Source organism: Panthera leo, chromosome D1, assembly GCF_018350215.1.
Source record: "Panthera leo isolate Ple1 chromosome D1, P.leo_Ple1_pat1.1, whole genome shotgun sequence".
NCBI lineage: Eukaryota > Metazoa > Chordata > Mammalia > Carnivora > Felidae > Panthera > Panthera leo.
The window spans coordinates 902476-923986 of NC_056688.1; the positions used below are offsets into that span (position 1 = coordinate 902476).

Consider the following 21511-nt stretch of genomic DNA (forward strand, 5'->3'; position numbering starts at 1 on the left):
TTGCACAACCCTGTGAATACACTAAAAATACTGAATTGCTTAAATGGACGGTGTGTATGGTATGCGAATCACATCCCAATAAATCTGTTTTTTAAAAGAGCAGATTGAATGCATTTAAAAGCAAATTTTCATTGCTTTAGAGTGATTTCGATGGCCTCCTCGCATACAGGACACTGCCACAGGAGAAGCAGGCATCCAGAGCCCCCTGTGCCTGGCGTAGGGAAGAATGCGTGTAACCTGAGTTCAGCCCTGATTTTTTCTGCGGCCCAGGATGTCATGACTAGGTTCCAAGCTTGAATGCAAATTAAAAAAAAGTTTTCACTTAAAAAAAAATAAACACTGAGTCTCCAAAACTCCTCCCATCCGGGGGCATACAGCCACTCCCCCGCAGTCCCCCTCCCCCCGACTTCCCGCACCCGGGCTGCCGCCGCCCCTCCCCCCCATTCCCTCCCCGCCCCCCACCTAGGTCCCCGGGGTCCCCCTGCCCCCACGCCATCCCCCCACAACCCGCGTAGCCGGGCCCCAGTACCCGCACCTGGGCCCCCGGGTCGACCCCACACCTGGGCCCCTGTCCCTCCTCCCCCTGGATCCCCCCGATCCTGCCCTTGGGCCCCCGCCCGCCCCCCCACCTGGGCCCTCCCGCATCCGCACCTGGGTCCGCGCACCGGCCCCCGCGCCTTGGATTCCCCGGCACGCGGGCCCCCGCGCCCCTCGGATTCCCCCCACCTCCGCCTCCGCGCCCCCCGGATTCCCCCGCACCCGGGCCCCCGGGGTGCCCCCGCACCCGCACCTGGGCGCCGCCCGCCCGCCCCGCCTCCCCGGGGGCCGCGCGCGCGGGTGGGTCACGTGCGGCGGGCCGGCGGGGCGGGCCGGGCGTCTGCAGGAATGCGGCAACTCGCGGGCGAAAGTTCCTGCGCGCGCCGGCCGCGGACCCGGGGCGGGCGGGCGCGCAGAGGAAGGAAGGGCCGCGAGGAGGCGGGGCCGACGCGCCGCTCGGGCGGGCGGCTCTCTCAACTTTAGTTTTGGCGTCGGCGGCGAGTTTCTGTCTCAGTCGGGCGCAGCCGCCGCCGGGGGAGAGAGAGGGAGGAAGGAAGGAAGGAACTCCGGGAGCAGAGCGGGCAGCGGGGGAGGGGAGCCCCCGCCGCCCCTCCCGAGCGCAGCCGGCGGGGGCGCGGGCGGGGGGCGCGGGGTCGCGGCCTGTCCCCCCCCGGCCCCGCGAGCGCCCAGAGGGCCGCCGCCGCCGTCCCCCCTCCACCCCCACCCCGGGCGGAGCCCTCGGCCGCGTCGTCGGGCCGGCGCCGAGCATGGACCCCGGGCCGCCGCCCGCACAGCCCCCGGCCGCCCCCGGCCCCCCGGGCCCGCCGCCCGCGCAGCCCCCGCCGGGGCAGGGCCCACCGCCCGCGCCCGGGCCGGCCGCACCCCCGGGGCCACAACCCCCCCCCGCCGGCCACCAAATCGTGCACGTCCGGGGGGACTCGGAGACCGACCTGGAGGCGCTCTTCAACGCCGTCATGAACCCCAAGACGGCCAACGTGCCGCAGACGGTGCCCATGAGGCTGCGGAAGCTGCCGGACTCCTTCTTCAAGCCGCCGGAGCCCAAGTCCCACTCGCGGCAGGTAACCGGGGATGGGGGGGGCGGGGGAAACCGGGGGGGCCCCCTCCCCGAGTTCGGCGCCGAGGTTTGCCGTCCCTCCGAGGTTCGCGGCGTGGCGGCGGCCTCGGGGGCCGTGCGCCCCCTCTTCCTTTCTTCTTTTCTTCCTCCCTGGGACTCCCGGGGGGTTGGCGGGACGGGCGGGGGAGGGGGAGGAAGGAAAGGGTGGGGGGCGGCGGCGGCGGCCAGGCCGCGGTGGGTTCGCACAATGCGCGCGCGTCCGCGCCCCGCATCTCGGTCGCTGGGACGCGGGCGGGGGGGCGGCGGAGGGAGAGAGGAGAGGGGGCCGGGGGGGGGGTACCCGGTCAGGACGGGAATGCGAGGGGGAGAGAGGGGGCCGGGAGAGGGGGAGGGGAAGAGGAGAGGGGGACCTGGAGGGGGGCCGGCTAGGACTGGACGGGAGGGAGAGAGGAGGGCGGGGGGGGGGGAGGAGATGGGGCCGGGATGGGGGAGGGGAGAACCGAGGGGGCCGGGGGGAGGGGCGGCCAGGACGGGACGGGGGGGGGGTCGGGAGAGAGGGGGCCGGGATGGGGGGAGGGGGAGAGCAGAGTGGGTCAGTGGTGGAGGCGGCCAGGACAGGGTACGAGGAGAGGAGAGGGGGGGCCGCGACGGGCTGGGGGGACAGGAGAGGGGCTGGCCTAGACGGGAGGGAGGGGGAGAGGAGACGGGCCCTGGAGGGGGGGAGGGGCCGGCCGGGACAGCCGCGGGGAGGGAACGGGGAGAAGAGAGCAGAGAGGGGCCAGGGCGGGCGGAGGCGGCCGAGTGTACAGGCCTGGGTGGGGGGTCGTGGGGGGGGGGCGGGGGGAGCCTGGCCGGGGCGGGCGGGGGGGCGGGGGTAGGAGGGTCCGGGGAAGTCCGGCCTGGGAGGGGAGGGGGAAGGGGAAGAGGGTCCGGGGGAGTCCGGCGGAAGAGGGGAGAGGTGGGCTCCCGAGGGAACGGGGGTGGGGGGCGCTGGCGTCCCCGCGGTGAGCGGCCGAGGTGGCGGCGTGGAGCGCGGGCCCCTGTCTTGCGGGGCACCTCGGGCCACCCGCGTCTCCGGGGGAGTCGGATAATTGTTCTCTTGTTTTGCCCTGTTGCTCGGGGTGGGGGTTGGAGCTGGGCGCCTGGTTTCTGGCTCTTTCTCCCGCCCGCTCCCGAGAGCGCCCGGCGGCGTCCAGGCTTTCCTGGAAGGCGCTGCGGGCTTAGCGCGGGGGCGGCCGGGCGTGGGGACCCAGGGGGGCAGTGCGGAACTCTGGAGGGGGCACGGGGGGCCTGGGGGGGGGCGTGCGGGGCCGGGGGGCGCCTCGGCGGGCGGGGGCCGGGCTCTCTCTCCCCCCCACTCTCCCGCCCGGGACCCCGGGCGCTCTGTGCGGAGCGGCGGTGACCAGCCGGAGGCCGGGGACACGCCGCCGGGAGAGTGTTCGCATTCCGACGGTCTGGGTCCTCCGGTTTGGTCACGTCTTTTCTTTTTTTTTTTTTTTTTTTAAAAGAACTTGCTGCAGGCTAAGCTTCAGCGTAGGAACTTTGCCCAAACGTTAATTGGTTTTCCAAATACTGCGACGTAGTTGGTGCAGTAACTCGATCGGGAGGAAGGGTTCTGGCCTCCGGTCCCCCCGTTGGCGCTCTCCTGCCGCACAGCTCGGGGTTCAGGGCCCAGAGAAACTCCCTTGAGGTGCTGGCAAAGCCCCGGGTTAGGCCGGAGCGGGGAACCGCCGCTTCCTTTGTGAGAGGTCGGCCCAGGTGTGCGGTGCCCCCTCCTCCGAGCCTCGTGTGGGTAGAGGTGTGCTCCGATGCAGGTTACTTCCTGCGCTTGGAAAGCGTAACCCACGCAGGAGGATGAACTTCCCATTTTGTGGCATCTGTAGGCCACAAAGAATTGCAACGGAAAAGTTGCAAAAAAAAAAAAAACACACACAATTTTTTAGTAAATGACTACGAGAATTTCCGTCGGCAAGTTTATGGATTCATACTATTCGTAATCTATAGTTTTGTTTGGTTTAGATAGATAAGTTTCTTAACCAAGTGTTGTGCATCTGCAAATTTGATTTTTATTTCTGCTAGGGATTTCCTAATTCGAGTTTATGCTGATCAAGAACTCAGCAGCCCAGCTGATTTTAAGGCATAAATGCCTCAGCTGATTGCTTCCAGTCTTTCCCATATGAATCTAGGAAATTCTTACTTTAATAACCAAACCCAAATTCTAATCAGGAATTAGCTATGCTAGATTATGAAAAGTATGAATGTGGATCGTAAACAGTACTGTTCACAAACTATTGGATATAAGTTCATTTGTGTATATATATGTGTATATACATATCTGTAGATATATAGATGTATATATGTATGTGTATATATATACACATATATCTGTAGATGTATACATGTATGCGAGAAGCTGTTTGCAAATGAGAAAACTGAGGCTTGCGGAGACTGAGATTTGATCTCTGTCACACTGGCCAGTTTGGACTGGAACTCAGATCTTTGGGGTCCGCTTGGAAAGTTTTTTCCTGCCATTATATACTTGTAAACATGTAAGTGTGTATATTCTTACTACATTGCAGTTAAATTGTTGACATTTTTATCGTCTGGGTACAACTGCGCTGTTGTTTTCATTTTGTTAGGTGTCTGTAAGAACATTTGAAAGATTCTGAATCTTTCACATTCATTAAAAGTTGTGTAGTTTGTGATGGTTTTACTGATGGCCTTTGTCCATAGGGAGAAAAAAATGACAGTTGTCCTGCGTTTAGGGCTTGGCTTAGGAAAAAAAACATTGCTTAAAACCCAGTTGAAAAAGAAAAGAAAAAGAACGCATAGTTGTTACTCTTTGGGTTGTGCTCTACCGGGAACATTTTAGAACTCAGAAGAGCACCCATGCTGCCTTGCTCTTTTAGAAATTTGAGAATTTAGAAATTTAGAAATTTTAGAACTTTTAAAATTCAACATATCTTAGGAATGTTCCATCCGTTTTGTACTATTCTCCTCTTAAAATCTGTAGAAGGTACATGTAATGTATACTAGGTGGAAATTAAGTTAGATGGACTGCTAATCAGTAAAGTGACAAATGTTTGTAAAAGTGCACATTAAAATCACGTAAACCATTGAAAAATACACAACTATAAACCTACATTCCTCTGTGTTGACTTTTAAATTTTGCCTTGGTGCTTAGTTACTTGGTTGCAATGAGAATCTTGTCAAGGAAATTTAAAGGGACCCCTTTAAAAACCATTTTTAAGAAATTTTCGTTTTAATCTTCCTCGTAGGCCAGTACTGATGCAGGCAGTGCCGGAGCGCTGGCTCCCCAGCACGTTCGAGCTCATTCCTCCCCAGCTTCCCTGCAACTGGGGGCCGTGTCTCCTGGGACACTGACCCCCACTGGAGTGGTCTCGGGTCCCGCGGCTACACCCGCTGCTCAGCACCTGCGACAGTCTTCTTTTGAGATACCCGACGATGTCCCTCTGCCTGCGGGCTGGGAGATGGCAAAGACCTCTTCTGGTCAGAGATACTTCTTAAAGTAAGTGGCAATGATGGTGGGAGAGTTTTCTAAGAACATATTTTGGAAAACACAGTAAGGTGATATCGGGATGTAGAATGTCACTTATGTTTATTTTACTTTATATTTATGTCAGGCTTAGTTTTATATACGTGTATTTTTCAGTTGGATGTGACCTAATTGCATTCTTGAGCTTGGGTAATATTTTGAAAACTCGATTGATTCTTGGTTTGGAGACTTTTAATAATCTTTTCTTTTGTGGCAGTTTGGGTGTTCTCATTTTGCCTTTGTTCCAAACCTATTAATGAGCTTGGCTTAAAACTGAAACAATACTCTGAAAATTTTCAAATGGTGAGATTTACAGGCTGGCAAAGTCTAGGGAGATGGAGGGCACGACTCTGAGTTTCACGTGCACCTCTTACTGGTGTAGTAGGACTTCGGGAGTCAGATCGCACAGCACTTTAGATGGAGACACGACAGACCCTTTAGCTGCAGTTTGATGTGATTTATTTCTCCTCCAGCCCCCCCCCCCCCCCCCAAATGTAAAGAGAAGTTCACTTTTTCCTGTTGGACACAGTCACTCCGTGGCAAACTTCATTCAAGGTAGCAGATCCTCAAAAACAAAATCCTTCTCTTCTGGGAAAACAAAAACAAGGCTACTATTTATTTTTATGAGCCCTTTTGTCATTAACAGAATGGCAATATTTCATTAAGTCTGAAGAGGTCAAAATAGAATTTTATCCTTTTTCGCTTTGAATTTGTAGGTAAAACCTTCTATTTTTATCTGGCTTATTGGTGCATGTTATAAACTGAAATCGATGTTTTTAAAAAAGTTGTTGATCAGATTGACATAATAAAGTGAGAAACGATCCTTTAAGTTTTGATGGAGATCTGTCTTGACGACCTCCTCCTAAGGCAAATGTAACATTTATTTATTAGCTCAGATAATACAATTAGTGATACTGTTTTATTGTGTGAGTCTTAGTATTTTATGTTGTTTGTCTTTCAGGGTGGGGTTGTTGGTAATGTAAGATAGGGTTTTGAGACCTGCTTATTTAGAAGAGCAGAGAAAGAAGTTAGATCTTGAGAAGTTTCTACTCTTTTTTTGCCCCCCTTTCCTGTAATATATTTCCTTTTAAAATTCGTTTTCTGGTGTCCTGGTATCCATTTCAAAGGGTTAGGTTTCAACCAGAACAATAAAGGGCCTGAGACTGGAAAGTACACACAAGTCTGGCAAACTCATCTGCATGAGCAAGATGGACGACCAAAGTAAATGATTGAAAGAGCTGCTAGCTGGGAGGGATGCATCTTGAAGGGAAAAGGAATGGAAACAAACCAAGTTGTTACAAGGAAACAGAAAAGCTATACTTTCTGAACCTCTCCCTGCTGGGTCATGTGCTGACCTGGGGAGTTGTTTTTTTTTTTTTTTTTTTTTTCAGCACTTAATAGCCTGCTTGTCTCCTGTCTTTAATTGATGCTGTAGCTAAAAGTGTAAGGTTTTTTTTTAAAGAGCAACATTTATGCTCATCTTAGTCTTTTGTATCTTGTAGTAATTGCTTATAGGTGACATCTGCCTACATTTTCAGTTACTTTGAGCTGAAAGAATTATTCTGTACATTTATTTTTAAAAGTTTCCAATGTATTTTTCTTTGGGAAGAAATACGTCTCTTAACGATATTGATAAAGATAAGATAAGGAGGGATATACACAAATACACCACACCACCCTAAATACCGCAATTGAATAGGTCTGTGGGGATGGTAAACCAGTCCAAAATAATATGGAAAGGTATGCCGTATGAAACATGGTTGTAGGAGTGGAGAGAAGCTTACCTGGAAAAGAAAAAAAAGAGAGAGAAAAACATGATTGTTCTTGAATGGAAAAAAAAGAAAAATTAAAAAACAAACAAACATGATTGTTCAAGGTTTTTGAGGGTCTCTCCCATGGAAGTGAACTTGGGCTTATTATATGATACGAAACATGAGCGTTTGGGACTCCATGGAATAATTTTCTCCTATCAAACCTTTCAGAAATACAGGATTTTTTCTGAGAGGTAGATCTTTCCCAGTAAAAGCAGGCAAATCATGAATTAATTGGTACTTGTCAGGAATTGTATCGAGGGCCCCTAAGCATTGGTTTGTGGAAGATAGGTCCTGTGGGCTTATAAAATTTTATATTCTTTTAAAGAGTGTCTGCTTACACCAATATGTAATTTGAAGAAGTTATAAAAAGTTAGTTCACATCCAGTTGTTAGCTCCTTTCATGATGTCCTGGGTTGGATGAGTTGCCATAATAAACAACTTACTTTGGTGTACCGTGCAGGTAAAGGGATTAATCTGTCCTGTGAGTCAAAGATGATGATAAATGAAGCTTTTGGAGCCAAGTTGCTGTTGTCCAAGTTCATTTTTATCCTAGTTTTGTTGTTTTCAAGTTACAAAGTACATAATTGACTGACATTTATACTTGGCATAAAGAAATCTGACTATGAATGGTTCAAACATGGAAGGTGATGTAATTTGGTTGAAAACTTAGAAGTGTTGACTTTGGAAACTAATTGTTGCCTTGTGATCATAGATGAATGACTTTTTGAAGTCACTTGGCCTTTAGTCTCAAGGCAGGATAATTACTGAAAGATTGATCATTGCAGATTTGAGCCCCCCGACCCCCCCACCCTCCCATAGCACATGAGCTGTTCCGGAGAAGAGCGATCTTCGCTCCACAAGTGCGACCAGTGCAGTAGCTGCTACTCTTACCAGCAACACGTGTTGGGGCTCTGGCGTGATTGTGAGGATGGTGGGAAAACTCAGTCTATGTTTCATGTAATATTTGTGCTGCCGAGGTAACGGTTTTAAAACTAATTTCTTCAACATTGTATATTGAGCTTTTATTGTACAGGAATCGTTGGTCTGTGTTACTCTGAGAATTACTGCCTTCTTCAGCTGTCTTAGAGTTTTCCTACAGGAAATGGTTCTTCAAGTAGGTGGTCAACAACTTCCTATTTCTTTATAAGCTGCTGAATAACTTCCTGAATTAGTATTCTATAACATGTCTGGTTACAAGGAGTGTTTTTACTTCTCAGATTTTATTTTATTGAATCTGATACCGTGTAACTATTAATGGTAATAGTTACAAAAAATTTCTTATATATAATGTACCGCGTGGAATTACGATTTTAGGAATTTGATAAAGTGATCGTAAAAGTTTGTGTATTTCATTGTTTTAATAACGTTCTAATTTTTAAAGGTCATTTTGTTTCATTTATATTACTTGTTTTGTCCAATTATTTTCTGAATAATTGGACAGTGTTTTTAGTCCTTGAAGGTTCAAGGTTTCTTGTGGCTGTGATTTGATTAAAAGTTATATTATCTGGTTTTTTAAGTATGTATGTACGTATTTATTTATTTAGTGAGAGAGAGAGAGAGAGAAAACGAACATGCGAGGGGAGGGCCAGAGAGAGGTAGAGACAGAATCCCAAGCAGGCTCCACACTCAGCTCAGAGCCCGAAGTGGGCCTTGAACCAACGAACCCAAGAGATCATCACCTGAGCCGAAGTCAAGAGTCTAACACTCAACGCCCTGAGCCACCCAGGTGCCCCAAAAGTTATATTGAGTATCTTAATCCACAGTTTTAAGAAGGCATTTTTCCGGAGATCTTCAAACAGCCAGTATTCCAAGATTAAATGAACTTGCCTTGCAGATGTTATTGGTAACTGTAATTGGTTTGTTCCTTTTTTTCTTTTTCTTCCGGTTTTTTTTTTTTTTTTAGCTACGTGTTATTTCAGGAGTGAATGTTCCACTGCCCTATTTAAAGCTACCTCGGAAATGTATCAGTTAAATGAGATGAATTAAACCCTTTCCTACTATAATTTGACGTTTGCTTCCCTACTTTCTACTGGGCACCCTCGCCCAGTAGAAGACTAAAAGCATAATATATGTGGTTACCATAATAAAGCTGAGATGTTTTTCAAAGGAACAGCTTCATAAAGAATAAGGCTGTTCTGTTTTCTGGTTTCTTGATATGTTAAGTGTGACCCAATGATTTCCCATTAAAAATGAAGAGCTTGGAATATTGCCATTAAATGTCAATGGAGCTGCAAAAACAAAACAAAAACAAAGCCCTCAAATTGCAGTCACAGAGTGTTTTCTCTGTGAGGGGAGGGCTGCCCATCCCTCTGTCCTGCTTCTCTGTCCTGCTCCCTGGTGGTGGAGGGGGGAGACGGGAGTGTGCCCCCACCCTCTGCTCAGTAGGTAGCCATCCAGGGAAGAAGGGCCGTGGGATTTACGTGGAAAAACTGGAGACCTTGTTGAGTACAGGGGCAGAAGAAAAACACTTTGGAGGTAGCGGATGTGACAGAGTAAATAGAACATAGAGATTAGTTTATTTCCTGAGGAGAATAATGAGCAGTTTTTGTGTGAACTAAGAAAGATCATTAACAAACCAGCTGTGAAATACAGCAAACTCCCAATTGGCTGCAAGATGGTAGGCTAATTTTCTATAAAAAATAACATTCAAAAAAATACTCCTTGCCAAAAGCCTCGTATTAATTAACTTAAGAAAAAAAAGGTAGGTAGCATTTGAATAGTTGAAACTTAAGAAAAAGTGTTTTTGAAATCTTGAGATCAGTCCCCATAAGTAACGTAGAGTAATAAGTTTCACTTGATAGTTAGGAACACAGTGTAACGTAAAATACTATTGCTAGCATAAATCTGAATTGCTTTTTACCTTAAGGTTTTTGGAGACAGGCACATTTTAAGCCTGACCTTTTAGTTGTCAAAAACTGAAGTTTAGACTTAAAGCAAAACCAAGTGAAGTCGTTTTAAAAATCAGTTTAAGATTTAAGATTATTTATACTTAATATTATAGTTGAGTCATTAATTACGGCTCGAAAGTTGAATAATGGTTGGGTGGCATTGGCTAAAGGGAGGCGAGAGGCCTGACGAGCTGTGCGGTTCGCCAGCGGTTCTTACAGAAGGGGCCCCGGGTTCTGGGGTGAACTGGAACTTCAGGCCCTGAAGGGACGTCGCTGTTGTTAGGGAGAAGAATTGTGTCCTGGTCCTGTGGCACCAGGTGTCCCCGGGAACAAGTACTGTGGTGGGAGGTGGGGGGGAGCACTTCTGTCTGCGGAGGGCTTGACCCCCGCTAAGAGCAAACAAAGAAGTTTGGTTTAAATCACAATGGTCCTTTTGCTTTTTCCCTTTAATGTTTTAGACCAGAAAAAGTGGTCAGTAGTTTAATCCTCGTTTGGCTCTTAGCATGAGAAGAATCATAACCTTTCATAGCATCAGTTGATCGGGTGTTTCTCTGAATAATGTGGAAACTTAACAAAATAATGCAGCTAGGGATGTCTGAAAATACCGACATTTTCAGCTTTATCCGGCTGCGGCTGGCACGTCTCCCTCTGCACGGGTGCTGTATCACTGGACTTAGCAAATTCTTCAGTGGCGTTCTGATTGGGGAGCACTGAGGGTACGTTTTGTTAGAAGCTCTATTTTTCCTCTTGCAGTCGCTTGCTTAACCTACAGTGAGCAGGGTTTTTGTTTGTTTTTAAGGTAAAGGCTGTATGAGACCAATAAGTACATTAAGAGAGATGTGCTTTTTGGCGTAGATCTTTTGGTGTGGGGTTTGGAGTAAAGATGGCTTTTTTTATTCAGGGTGCTCCCACGTGCTCCCATAGATCTGAGCGTGGACCACAGAGTTGTTTGGAATTGACCTCATCACGTGTGCTGAAGTGCCTGTAATGGCTGGTGGACTCCTGGGGATGAGCTGAACTAAACCCTGCCACCCAGGAGGAGGGGACGTGGGGACTCCTCTCCCTCTCCGCGCGAGCAGGAGTGTGGGGTTTTCTCTTATACTTACAAAACTGTCCTTCCTCTTCTTACCCGTGCGTCTGATTTTGTGGATTTTTAGCAAGGTGTTTGTTTTATTATAAAAGTAATGCGTGTTCATTAGAGAGAATTGGAAAATTCAGGAAAGGGGAAAGTAGGGGCGGAAACTCCTAGATTCTACCACGGGGAGTCTCATATCTAAGTATATATTTTGATATTTAATTTTTAGTGAAGGAACATATACGTAGAATTAGAAAATCTCCTAGTAATATAAGGCTAATAAAGAAAAAAAGGCATTTCTTGCCCACTTTTCTTTTTTTAAGTATTTATTTATTTATTTATTTATTTATTTATGAGAGAGCTCAAGTGGGGGAGGGACAGAGAGAGAGAGAGAGAAGGAGAGAGAATCCCAAGCAGCTTCCACACTGTCAGCTCAGAGCCCAATGAGGGTCTCAAACCCACGAACTTGAGCTGAAACCAAGAATCAGACGCTTAGACGGAGCCACCCAGGCGCCTTAGCCCACTTTTCTTTATCTCTGGCTTGCATTCTCCAGAGGCAAACACTTGGAACTCCTTAGAGATCTGTTCCCTCCTCACATATGTAAGAAAACTCCTTACTTATACAATGTGCCCACTGCTGTCCTTAAAATTTCTGCCTCCCCTAAAATCCGTTGCTTAATCCTCACAGTCATTTGTGTAACTTTTTTCTTTTTCTTAAAAAAAATTTTTTTTTTAAATGTTTATTTTTGAGAGCGAGAACGAGCGAGAGACAGAACATGAGAGGGGCAGGGGCAGAGAGAGAGAAGAGACACAGAATCTCAAGCAGGCTCCGGGCTGCTCCGAGCTGTCGGCACAGAGCCCAACGAGGGGCTCAAACTCACGCACGGACGGTGAGATTGTGGCCTGAGCCAAAGTCGGATGCTTAACCGACTGAGCCACCCAGGCGCCCCTGTGTAAGTTTTTTCTTAAGACCCTTTGTGCTGTATATGAGTTTCTGAACACCTTTGATATTTTCTTGGAATTGTTCATTGCCTGGTTTCTTCGTTAGTATTTTCGTTGGTGTTCTGCCCCATTGGAAACAGACCTGAGTGCTCTGTGCCCCTGCTCTGGACTGGCTGCTCCATTCTGTCCTCCTGCGGTTCCCGTATTGCCCTTCATGGTTGGGTTCTCTCTTTCCCACTTCCCTTTGTTTGCTCACTCCTAGAATTGGCTCATCCTTTAGGAGTTTCCTGAGGAAAGGGGTACATGGTAAGTAACTGCATTGAGATCCTTTATGTATAAAAATATTTCTGTATACATTTGGTGGGCAGTTAGGCTGTAGGTAAGGTATTTTCTCTTGGAGTTTTGAAGGCCATGCTCCATTTTAGTTTAGCTTCCTGTTTTGTTATTGAACAGTTCAACCCATTTTGCCTCCTTTGGGGATTTCAGTGGTGTGTGTGTGTTTTATTTTTTAGTTTTTATTTTAGAGAGAATGAGAGCTGGGGAGAGGGGCACAGGGAGAAAGAGAGAATCTTAAGCACGCTCCACACTCAGTGCGGAGCCCAACGCAGGGATTTTAGTTTTTTTTGGTTTTTTTTTTGCCTGGGGTAGGGGGGAATCTTGAACTTCAAGATATGCCTTGGTATGTGCCTTTTTTTATTCACTGTAAATATTTCATGGCTTGGAAAGTCCGTCTCCAGTGTGAATGTGCCCCTTGAAGATGTGTGGTGAATTGTCTGAACTGCCCTCTGGTCCTGGGAAAGCTTTCTCTTATTAGTTCTTGGATAACTTCTTCCAGTCGGTTCTGTTTTCTTTTTCTGGAATTCCTGCTAATCAAAATAACTCTTTAATTGTCTTGTCTTTTCTCTGTATTTCTTCACTTATCCTTTAGTTATGTCTTCTGGAGGATTCCTTTTCACTTAGCTTTTAATTTTTTAATCATTGTTTTGTCTTTTCCCAAAAAGCTCTTTATCATTCTTAATTTCCAGAGATTCTTTTGCTGCACTCATTGTTCCTTTGTTGTTTGTAATGACATGCCATTCTTAATTTCATGCGTGTAGTAATATCTCTCTGATGATTTTATAGTGGGTGTGGTTTTTTCTTTTTTTTTCTTTTTTTGTCTGAGTATGGTGGATGTTTCTTTTTAAATTTTCATCTGCTTTTATTTCTTAAGTGGGCTTCACTGTAGACGGAGAGAGCTGGGACCACCTGGGCCTGCCTGTCAGTATCTAGTTAGGTTCTCCTGTGGTGGCTGGTTTCTCCAGATAAACATCTGCCAGTCCCTCCCCAGCAGACAGTTGATGGTGATGCATGTGAATGCCCACCACCAGCATTTGAGGACAGAACAGTTTGGGGCCTGCGGGGTTTTCTCCCTTCTTGGTTGTGCTTTGCGAGTGTCTGAATCCAGAGCCTCTGGGTCCCTCTCTCTGTAACATAAATTTTCCATCTCCTGCTTGGGCCAGGGAGGGGAGCGTGCAGTAGTTTTTTTTAAAGTTTTATGTTGGGGTGCCTGGGTGGCTCATTCGGTTGAGCGTCAGACTCTTGATTTCGGCTCAGGTCATGATCTCACGGTTCGTGGGATCGAGCCCCGTGTCAGGCTCTGTGCTGACAGCGTGGAGCATGCTTGGAATTCTCTCTCTGTCTCTCTGCCCCTCTGCTGCTCATGCTTGCACACCCACTCTCTCTAAAATAAAAAATAATAATGAAAAAATAAAAAGTTGTATGTAAAATGAAGTTTTGTGAATCCAATTTGTAATTATTAGGTCGACTCTGTAAATGTGCCACGTTTCTAAGCCCAGAACAATGATGACTGACAGTTTCATATGATTTGACCTCAATATCCCGGATCACTTTTTAGTGAATACTTAATTACATGCTTTTACTAGGCATGTGATCAATTGCCTTTGTCTCGTTTAATGATGGTTTTGCTAGTTTACATCCTAATGTGTTAGATTTTCCTAAAGGTGGGACTGTATACTTTGACAGCAGAGTTGGCGTTGCGCATTGTGTGAATTTTGTTCAGAGGCTTGGATTCTGAAATAATGTGTGGGGCAGAAGCACTGGAGGCCTGATTTCCTATTCCTGTATGTGACAGTGGGGCCACGCCTGGTTTGCATTGGTGTAGACAGTGGTAGGATAATGGGAATATTTGTGCATATCTAGATTGATTAGATGTTCTTGGTGTACTTATGTAGGTTAGCCCCAGACGTACATAACTTGGCTTTGAGTTAGTTTGGGTGTTAGCTTTGCCTAAGTGCTCATTCTTCAGTAGACCATTGTATATGTCCTAAAACAACATAGAATATTTTCTACTTGTGATATAACCATGGGAGTGTAAGTAGTTATAATTTCATGAAAACTGGGTTTATTTTTATTTTTTTAATGTTTATGAGAGAGAGCGAGCGTGTGTGTGCACACGCATGAGCGGGGGAGGGGCAGAGTGAGAGAGGGACACAGAATCTGAAGCAGGCTCCCAGCTCTGAGCTGTCAGCACAGAGCCAGGTGCGGGGCTCGAACTCACAAGCCGTGAGATCGTGACCTGAGGTGAAGTTGTGCGCTCAACCCACTGAGCCACCCAGGCGCCCCAACGGGATTTAATTTTGAATGGATTCACCCACAGTAGTGTCTGAGGCGTTGATGGAATTTCAACAGCCTCTGCCTTGATTACATATAGAAGTCCTTAGTGGAAAAAGAGGAAGCAAACTTTTTTAAAAAACTGCATAAAATCTTTTTTTTTTTAATGTTTATTTTGAGAGAGCACATGGCGTACAAGTGGGAAGGGGCAGAGAGAGAGGGAGAGACAGAAGCTGAAGCAGGTCTGCGCTGTCAGCACAAAGCCCACTGTGGGGCTTAAACCCACAAACCGTGAGGTCGTTACCTGAGCGGAAGTCGGACGCTCAACTGACTGTGCCACCCAGGTGTCCCTTTTTAAATTTCATTTATGTTCAATAAAACCACATAAAATCATAAATGACCAATGCAAAACCAGACCAGAGCCCTCTAGCTATCAGAGAAGAGAGTTATAATGATACCAAAAAAATGGCAGTTCTGGGTAGTAAAAGGTCTTAAAATGAATGGTACAGAAGAATGGAACAGAATCATTACATGTTAGTTAAATACGTAGACTGAGGAAGTACATTAAGCCATATGTTAAGGTGGGAAATGAGCTAAATGAGATTTCTGAGACCTGCGTGGAACTAATCCTTAGCATTGGTGGGGGTCACAGTTAAAATTTACTGAACTCTCTTGCATAACTTTCTTTTCCCCAATTAAAAAAAACAAAACAAAACAAAAAAACAAACCTCTGGGGAAGAGTTGGCCAAAATACAGATGTTTCTGTTTTTCCTCTACACATGTTCAGACTGATACAGGTTCTGTTTCCGAAATCGTGTAGTTTGGATGGGCTCCAGATGATGTAACAGGATCACTTTTAACCCCTCCCAGGTAGAGGGTGTGCAGACTTTCCTGTTAGGACTGGTACAGATCTCTTCTTATTGGGGGCAGAATAAAGACGGTTACTAGACGGTAATGTGGAAAATTAACAGTACTGTCTTCTGTGTACGAAGACAGAGCCCCGCTCTTGCGTACCTGTCTATGAAGTTTCCAGTTAGTGTCCATCACGCCGTGGGTAGGAATTTGCACAGCGTCATCTCTCAGTAGTCTGATTACCTCCACTTCTTTTCCCAGAACAGACCCGCTTGGTTCTGGATGGTGTGTGTTGGGGCGCGTGTGTTCACATAGTTAATAGTTTCTTTCTCCTGCTCTTGTCTTTGAATTCAATTTATGCGCTCAGAGGTCTCTTGATTTCATAAACACCCGCTGAGTGGTTTTATGTAGCAGGCGTCGTTTTTGAGGGTTCGCTGGGTCCCGCTCTGGGGTTGGGACAGGGTGGGTCTCAAGTCTCCCCTTTCTTGAAAGGGATCCTGTTTGCCCTTTCGCTGCTAACTCTCTCACTGGAGAAACCGCTGAGGCTACCTGCTCGGAGGCTCACTGAGGGTGGACCTTGCCTCTTTGGTCAGCACTATGCATATAGCTCTTGATGTGTTTGCTGACAGATGGCCTCACTTAGACTGCTCATGGATCGCAGAGTCTGCTGCTCCATGGCTTCCTTAGTGTCTGTGCTCCCTGCATAATTACAGTGGCTTTTCAACTCCATCTTCAGAAGATGCCAGAGCATTTAGTTTCTATATTCTGAAGTTAATTTTGTAACGTTGAGGCTCTTCTTAAACTCAAATAACTAGGACTCCTAAAAAAATTCTGCATGTTTTCTGGATATGAATGAATAATGGTTCTACTTCAGGTTATTACAAGTTTGTTCCATGGACAATGAAGAGTTGACTGGTTTAGAATTCAATGATGAAGAAATAAAATTCCGTTGTTGGAAAAGTGATCCCAGTGGGAAGACTGCTCTGGGGGGTCCAGGGGAGAGGTAATAGGCAGTGAGGCCCTGAAGAGGCATACTCGTGTTGTGCTCAACGCAGTTAGCGTTTTCAACTCCGTGCGTAGGCGTGCGGAGTCCACACTGAGCTGCAGACAGGTTTTCTGGGAGCAGACAAAAGGTTTGCCCTTCTCTTGAATGACCTTTGCATCTTTAAGAGACTCCCTCCTGGGGCACCTGGGGGGCTCAGTTCAGTGTCGGACTTCAGCTCAGTTCATGATCTCACACATCAGGATTGTGGGTTCGAGCCCTGTGTTGGGCTCTGTGCTGACAGCTCAGAGCTTGGAGCCTGCTTCTGATCTTTGTCTCTCTCTCTCTCTGCCCCACCCCTGCACGCTCGCGCGCGCGCGCGCGCGCGCGCTCTCTCTCTCTCTCTCTCTCTCTCACTCTCACACACACACACACACACACACACACACACTCTTGCTCTCAAAACTAAGTAAACATTAAAAAAAAAAGACTCCCCCCCTCTTCATCAAAATGAACCTATTGATGGTGGTTAAATCTGTACTCTGACTTTGGTCATTAAAAAAAAAAAAACCCAGTTCCAATGTCATAACACTTGAAAAACCATTAAATGGTTTCGTTCTAGGGGTGCCTGGGTGGCTCAGTCACTTTAATGGTCTGACTTCAGCTCAGGTTATGATCTCACACACCAGGATTGTGGGTTCAAACCCCATGTCTGGCTCTGTGCTCACAGCTCAGAGCCTGAAGCCCGCTTCAGATTCTCTGTCTCCTCTGCCCCTCACCTGCTCACGCTGTCTCTCTCTCTCTCTCTCTCTCTCTCTCTCTCTCTCTCTCTCTCCCCTTCAAATAAATAAACATTAAAAAGATAATTTAAAAAAAAGGTTTGGTTTTATTCACTGCTTGAAAAAAAAATGCTTTAAAAGTGAGGATTGCCCATTATGTGAATGTTTTCTAGTACAATTCTATTCTGTATGCATTTTGAAAGTTTATTTTGATGTTGCACGGTATCTTAAGATTTGTTTTTTTTGACAGAGAAAATGCTAGTTGAAAGGGTTTGTTTTCATTTTTCTCATACTGTTTAAATTTAGCTTCCTGTTCATTTGTTTACCAAGTAAACTTTACTAGCATCATGCAAAGTGAATACAAACCCTTTTTCGTACATTATTTTATATGCTGCACAAATACAATTACTAGTAAAATATGGTGTAAGAAGTTACAATTTTTTAAAATTCAAGTAATCTTTATACCCCATGTGGGGCTCGAATTTAGACCCCGAGATGGAGAGTTGCATGCTCTTCCGACTGAGCCAGCCAGGTGCCCCCAATTTGTTTACTTCATAAAGTTGCATAGGGAAGCTGCTGATAAATGAAACATGTTCTTTCAGAGATTTAAAGAATTAAAAACATTTTTTTTAAATTTTATTTATTTTGAGAGAGTGGGGGCAGGGGCGGAGAGAGAGAGAGCTAGAGAATCCCAAGGGCTCCACGCTGTCAGCACAGAGCCCAGCCTGGGGCTCGAACTCATGACACCATGAGAGCACCGCCTGAGCTAGAACTAAGATTTGGCCGCTTACCCAAGGCCACCCAGGTGCCCCAAGAATTTTTTTAAATTAAACTTTAGACTTCATTTTAGACAAGCAGAATCAGATGGTTGCATCTCTTTTATGTTACCAAATCCAAATAAACATTTGAGTACTTGTTTACCAATCAACTTCATTAAAATAAATGATAAAATCTAATATTCTGCCTATCATCATTTTAAGTTAGTGTGGAAACTAAGTTTTGTTTTTTAAAACACTCTAGCGTTTTATTTTTTTAAATGTTTACGTATTTTGAGAGAGGGGGCGAGAAAGCACGCACGAGTGGGGGAGGGGCAGAGAGAATCCCAGACAGGCCCCCCCCCCCCCCCCGCTCTCAGCGCAGAACCAGACACGCAGAGCCGGACGCGGGGCTCGAAACCACCAACCCGGGAGATCGCGGCGGAGCCGCAGTGGGCGTTCAGGGGGCTGCCCTGCCGGATGTTCACGTTGTTAGCGGCAGTTCTGCTGGAGCGCGGTGCTCGGAGTTCCACCCGGAAACCGCGCTCGCCGCGCTTTGGGAGGAAGGAGCCGGAACGGGGCCCGCGGCGCAGCTCCCCCGGTCGGCCACGCAGACGCCGCCGTGGCGTGCGAGCGGGAGCAGTCGTCCAGGGTTTCCCGCGGTCGTGGTGGCTTGAAGTCCAGGAGCAAGGGGCCAGCACGGCGGTCTTCCTGCTGAGGTGTGTGCCCTAGGGTCGAGGGCCGTCGCCGGGCTCACGTGCCGTCCTGGCGCCCAGAGCTCTCCTTCCAGGTGAGTGGGAACCCGCAGGGCGAAGGTGTCCGCTCCCATAGCGTTGCCAGGTTGCGTGCTGTCGCCTGAGCTCTGAACAAGGTCAGCCTAGACCGGGGGTGTGGGGAGGAGACTGCTACTTGGGAGGCGCCGCGGGGTGTTGCCGCCGGCCCTTCCCGTCTACCACACTTGATCGGACGTTTTAAAAAATAATCTTCAGGATGGGTGAATTATCATCTGAGGCCAAAAAAACCCCAACCACCCAACCAACCAACAAAACCACAGCTGAGGGTGGAACATAATTTCACGGGAAAAGTTTATACTGTTCAGTAAAATGTCATGTTTTGTGAATAATACGAGGTGATAGGTGTTTCCTTTTGGGATACCATCAGATCAGCCCTTATTTTGAAACCATCCAGTGGGTTAGAACATGGGCTTTTTGGTTCCACTTGAGGGTTTGTGTTCAAGACCATGGATTCCAATTAAAGTGTAATACTTCTCATCCTCTAAAACTTGCCTCTTGTATTTTATCAAAAAGCCGTCTCATTCGGAGTTACTGAGCTTTAGATGAACTTAGGTGTGAACCCATGTGGAGAACGGCCGCAGATGAAGCGGAGCCTGGATTTCCTCGCACTGCCTTGTGTTTGGCTTAATTACAGCGTTGCTTCCTTTCCCTACCCGAATGCAGTCTCCACTGTTACAGCCCATGCATCTGACTTTAGTAATTGGCTGTTGGTTGAGTTTTCGTTGGTCGAATTTACCGACTGGTGAGTTGTCTGAACTATCAAGTTAAAACGTGGGTATGTGTGTAAAAATGCATAAACAAGGCAGCGAGGGAGGCAAGTCCTCACAGCGACGTCAGAACGTTGATGATCTGTGACCACAGTGTATCGTGTAGGCTCCAGGTAGCATATGAACGAACACTTGGGGAGCACTGCCTCACTGGGAGTTCACGAAAACGTTCTCAAACAATTTAACTTGAGAACCGAGTCTGTATCTCTTTCTTGAAAGGCCTATAAACATAGCTGCTCTTCTTCCTCTTCGTGAAATTGAGTAGTTATAAAAATGGGTTTAATCCATTGTAATCTATGTTATCTAAAAGTTGAATTGAAACAGTGAATCACATCTTAGCCCTGTGATTCATGCTCCCAAAATGAGTAATGTGGTTAGCAGGATATCCCTAGTTGTTCTCTGGACTTGGAAAAAAAAGGAAAAAGGTCCATGGTGATCCCTCCATTTTTGGTAGTGGAGTTGTATTAGGTCTGTGATGAGGCTTACAAGAAAAAAGAGCAGCTATTTCTGGAGCATTTCCTCAGGCCTGCAATTTGAAGCCATCATGGCAGAGTTGCTGAGTGAGTTGGTGATGACAGGCCAGCGCTCACTGCGGCCCCCGCCCTGCACGCAGTGAGCGTTCAGGACTGCTGTCCGTGCAAACCCAAGACCGGATACACGGTAGAAGCTGGTTTCGGGGTTTTCAGGAAACTGTTCAGCATCCAAGAATACGGTGACTCCCCCCAGTCCCCGGCCCCTTGTAGTTGCGCACAATCGGGTCAGTCTTAGAGGCAGGACTCCAGACCTGTTGCTCAGGCTCCAGGGAGCAGATGCTGGCAGCCGTCTGTCAAAGGAACTGCGGTTCAGTGTGTACGACCCTGACACCTGTAGTCTGTGTTTGACAGGAGTTCCTTTTGGGGATTTACATAAATTCATGGCTTACCTGGGAAAACCTCTTTTGTTTCTCTAGAGTGTTGGGGTTTTTTTTAATGGTGATAGAAAGTAAAATGGACTCACTTGTGTTTTTTGGTCATCTGTGTGAAACTGAGTTAATTGGATGTTGGAAATTATATTTGATTAGATAACAGCAGTAATGAAGTGAGGACGAGTGAACTTCATTCTGCTCGGGATAAAATTAATAGCGGTTTTATCGTCAGGGCATTTCTAATTTGTGATTCTTACATCCTTTCTGCTCTTTGGTGTCAAACTTTTAAAACTTAGTAGGTTTTCTGTATTATAGCACGATGTCTTAAAAAATTTAGGCATTGTTCCACAATATTCTCCACCTTATAAAAAAACATTTTCCCACTGTTCTGGATTCAGTTTCAGGAAAATTTTCAATCATGGAGAAAAATGGATTTTAGTCCTACCTGTAATTTTATTTTATTTATTTTTGCAATACCTGTAATTTTAATTTCAAGGAAGCATCATCTGATAAAATCAGGATTATTGTTACAAGAATTGAAATCTTCTTTGAATTCAAATTCTTTGAAAGTGTTGACATTTGGAGCTATAATAATGTGGGATATTTGAGATGGTTTTCTATCATGGACATAATAAGAGATAAGTATTTCCTAACTTAGGGTCTCTGTCAGTCTCCCCTTCCCCCAACCCTTTACGCAAAACAGCCCGTGACTGTCGACAACACAGACTAAAAGGAAAAAGAACAGTGTTGTGGCAGGATGTCCCCCACATTATTAGGCCTGTTAAAAATGGCTCCCTAATCGCTGAATAATCCTTTTGAGTTTCACAGTTAGATTGTGTGAAGCAGTGAGCTTCAGAGCTGTGGCAGTTAGAATTCAGAGAAATATCTTAGTTTTCAGCCTAAACCGAGATTTTAGACATTTCTGTCTTTCGCTCAACGGTGACTTTTGGGAACTGCTTTTTGGATTTCGTCACCTGTGCACCTCTCTTTTCAGAATTTATTTAGATGAAATACAAATTCTCCTAGAGTGTCTTCCAGATTTTTCCTGGCCCCAAGTGTGAAGTGGAGTCCCCTCTTCGGCCTCCTGTGGGCCTTGCGCTCAGGGAGTGGGGTGTCACAGCCTCACCGGGTCCCCCGCTGAGCGGCCACAAACTGCTCACCACCCAGTGTTGGGAATGTCT

The 21511-nt window shown here is 46.9% G+C and overlaps 1 protein-coding gene across 4 annotated transcripts in view; it reads left to right on the forward strand.

Annotated features, from left to right (window-relative positions):
* The first annotated feature begins 1304 nt into the window (after positions 1-1304).
* Positions 1305-21511, forward strand: part of YAP1 (Yes1 associated transcriptional regulator) — a 111618-nt gene continuing 91411 nt past the window's right edge. For all 4 annotated transcript variants that reach the window (XM_042904530.1, XM_042904532.1, XM_042904531.1 and 1 more), the window contains exons 1-2: positions 1305-1616; positions 4891-5141. In XM_042904530.1, coding sequence (XP_042760464.1) covers positions 1305-1616; positions 4891-5141 — 563 coding nt within the window. The remainder of the gene's footprint in view (positions 1617-4890; positions 5142-21511) is intronic.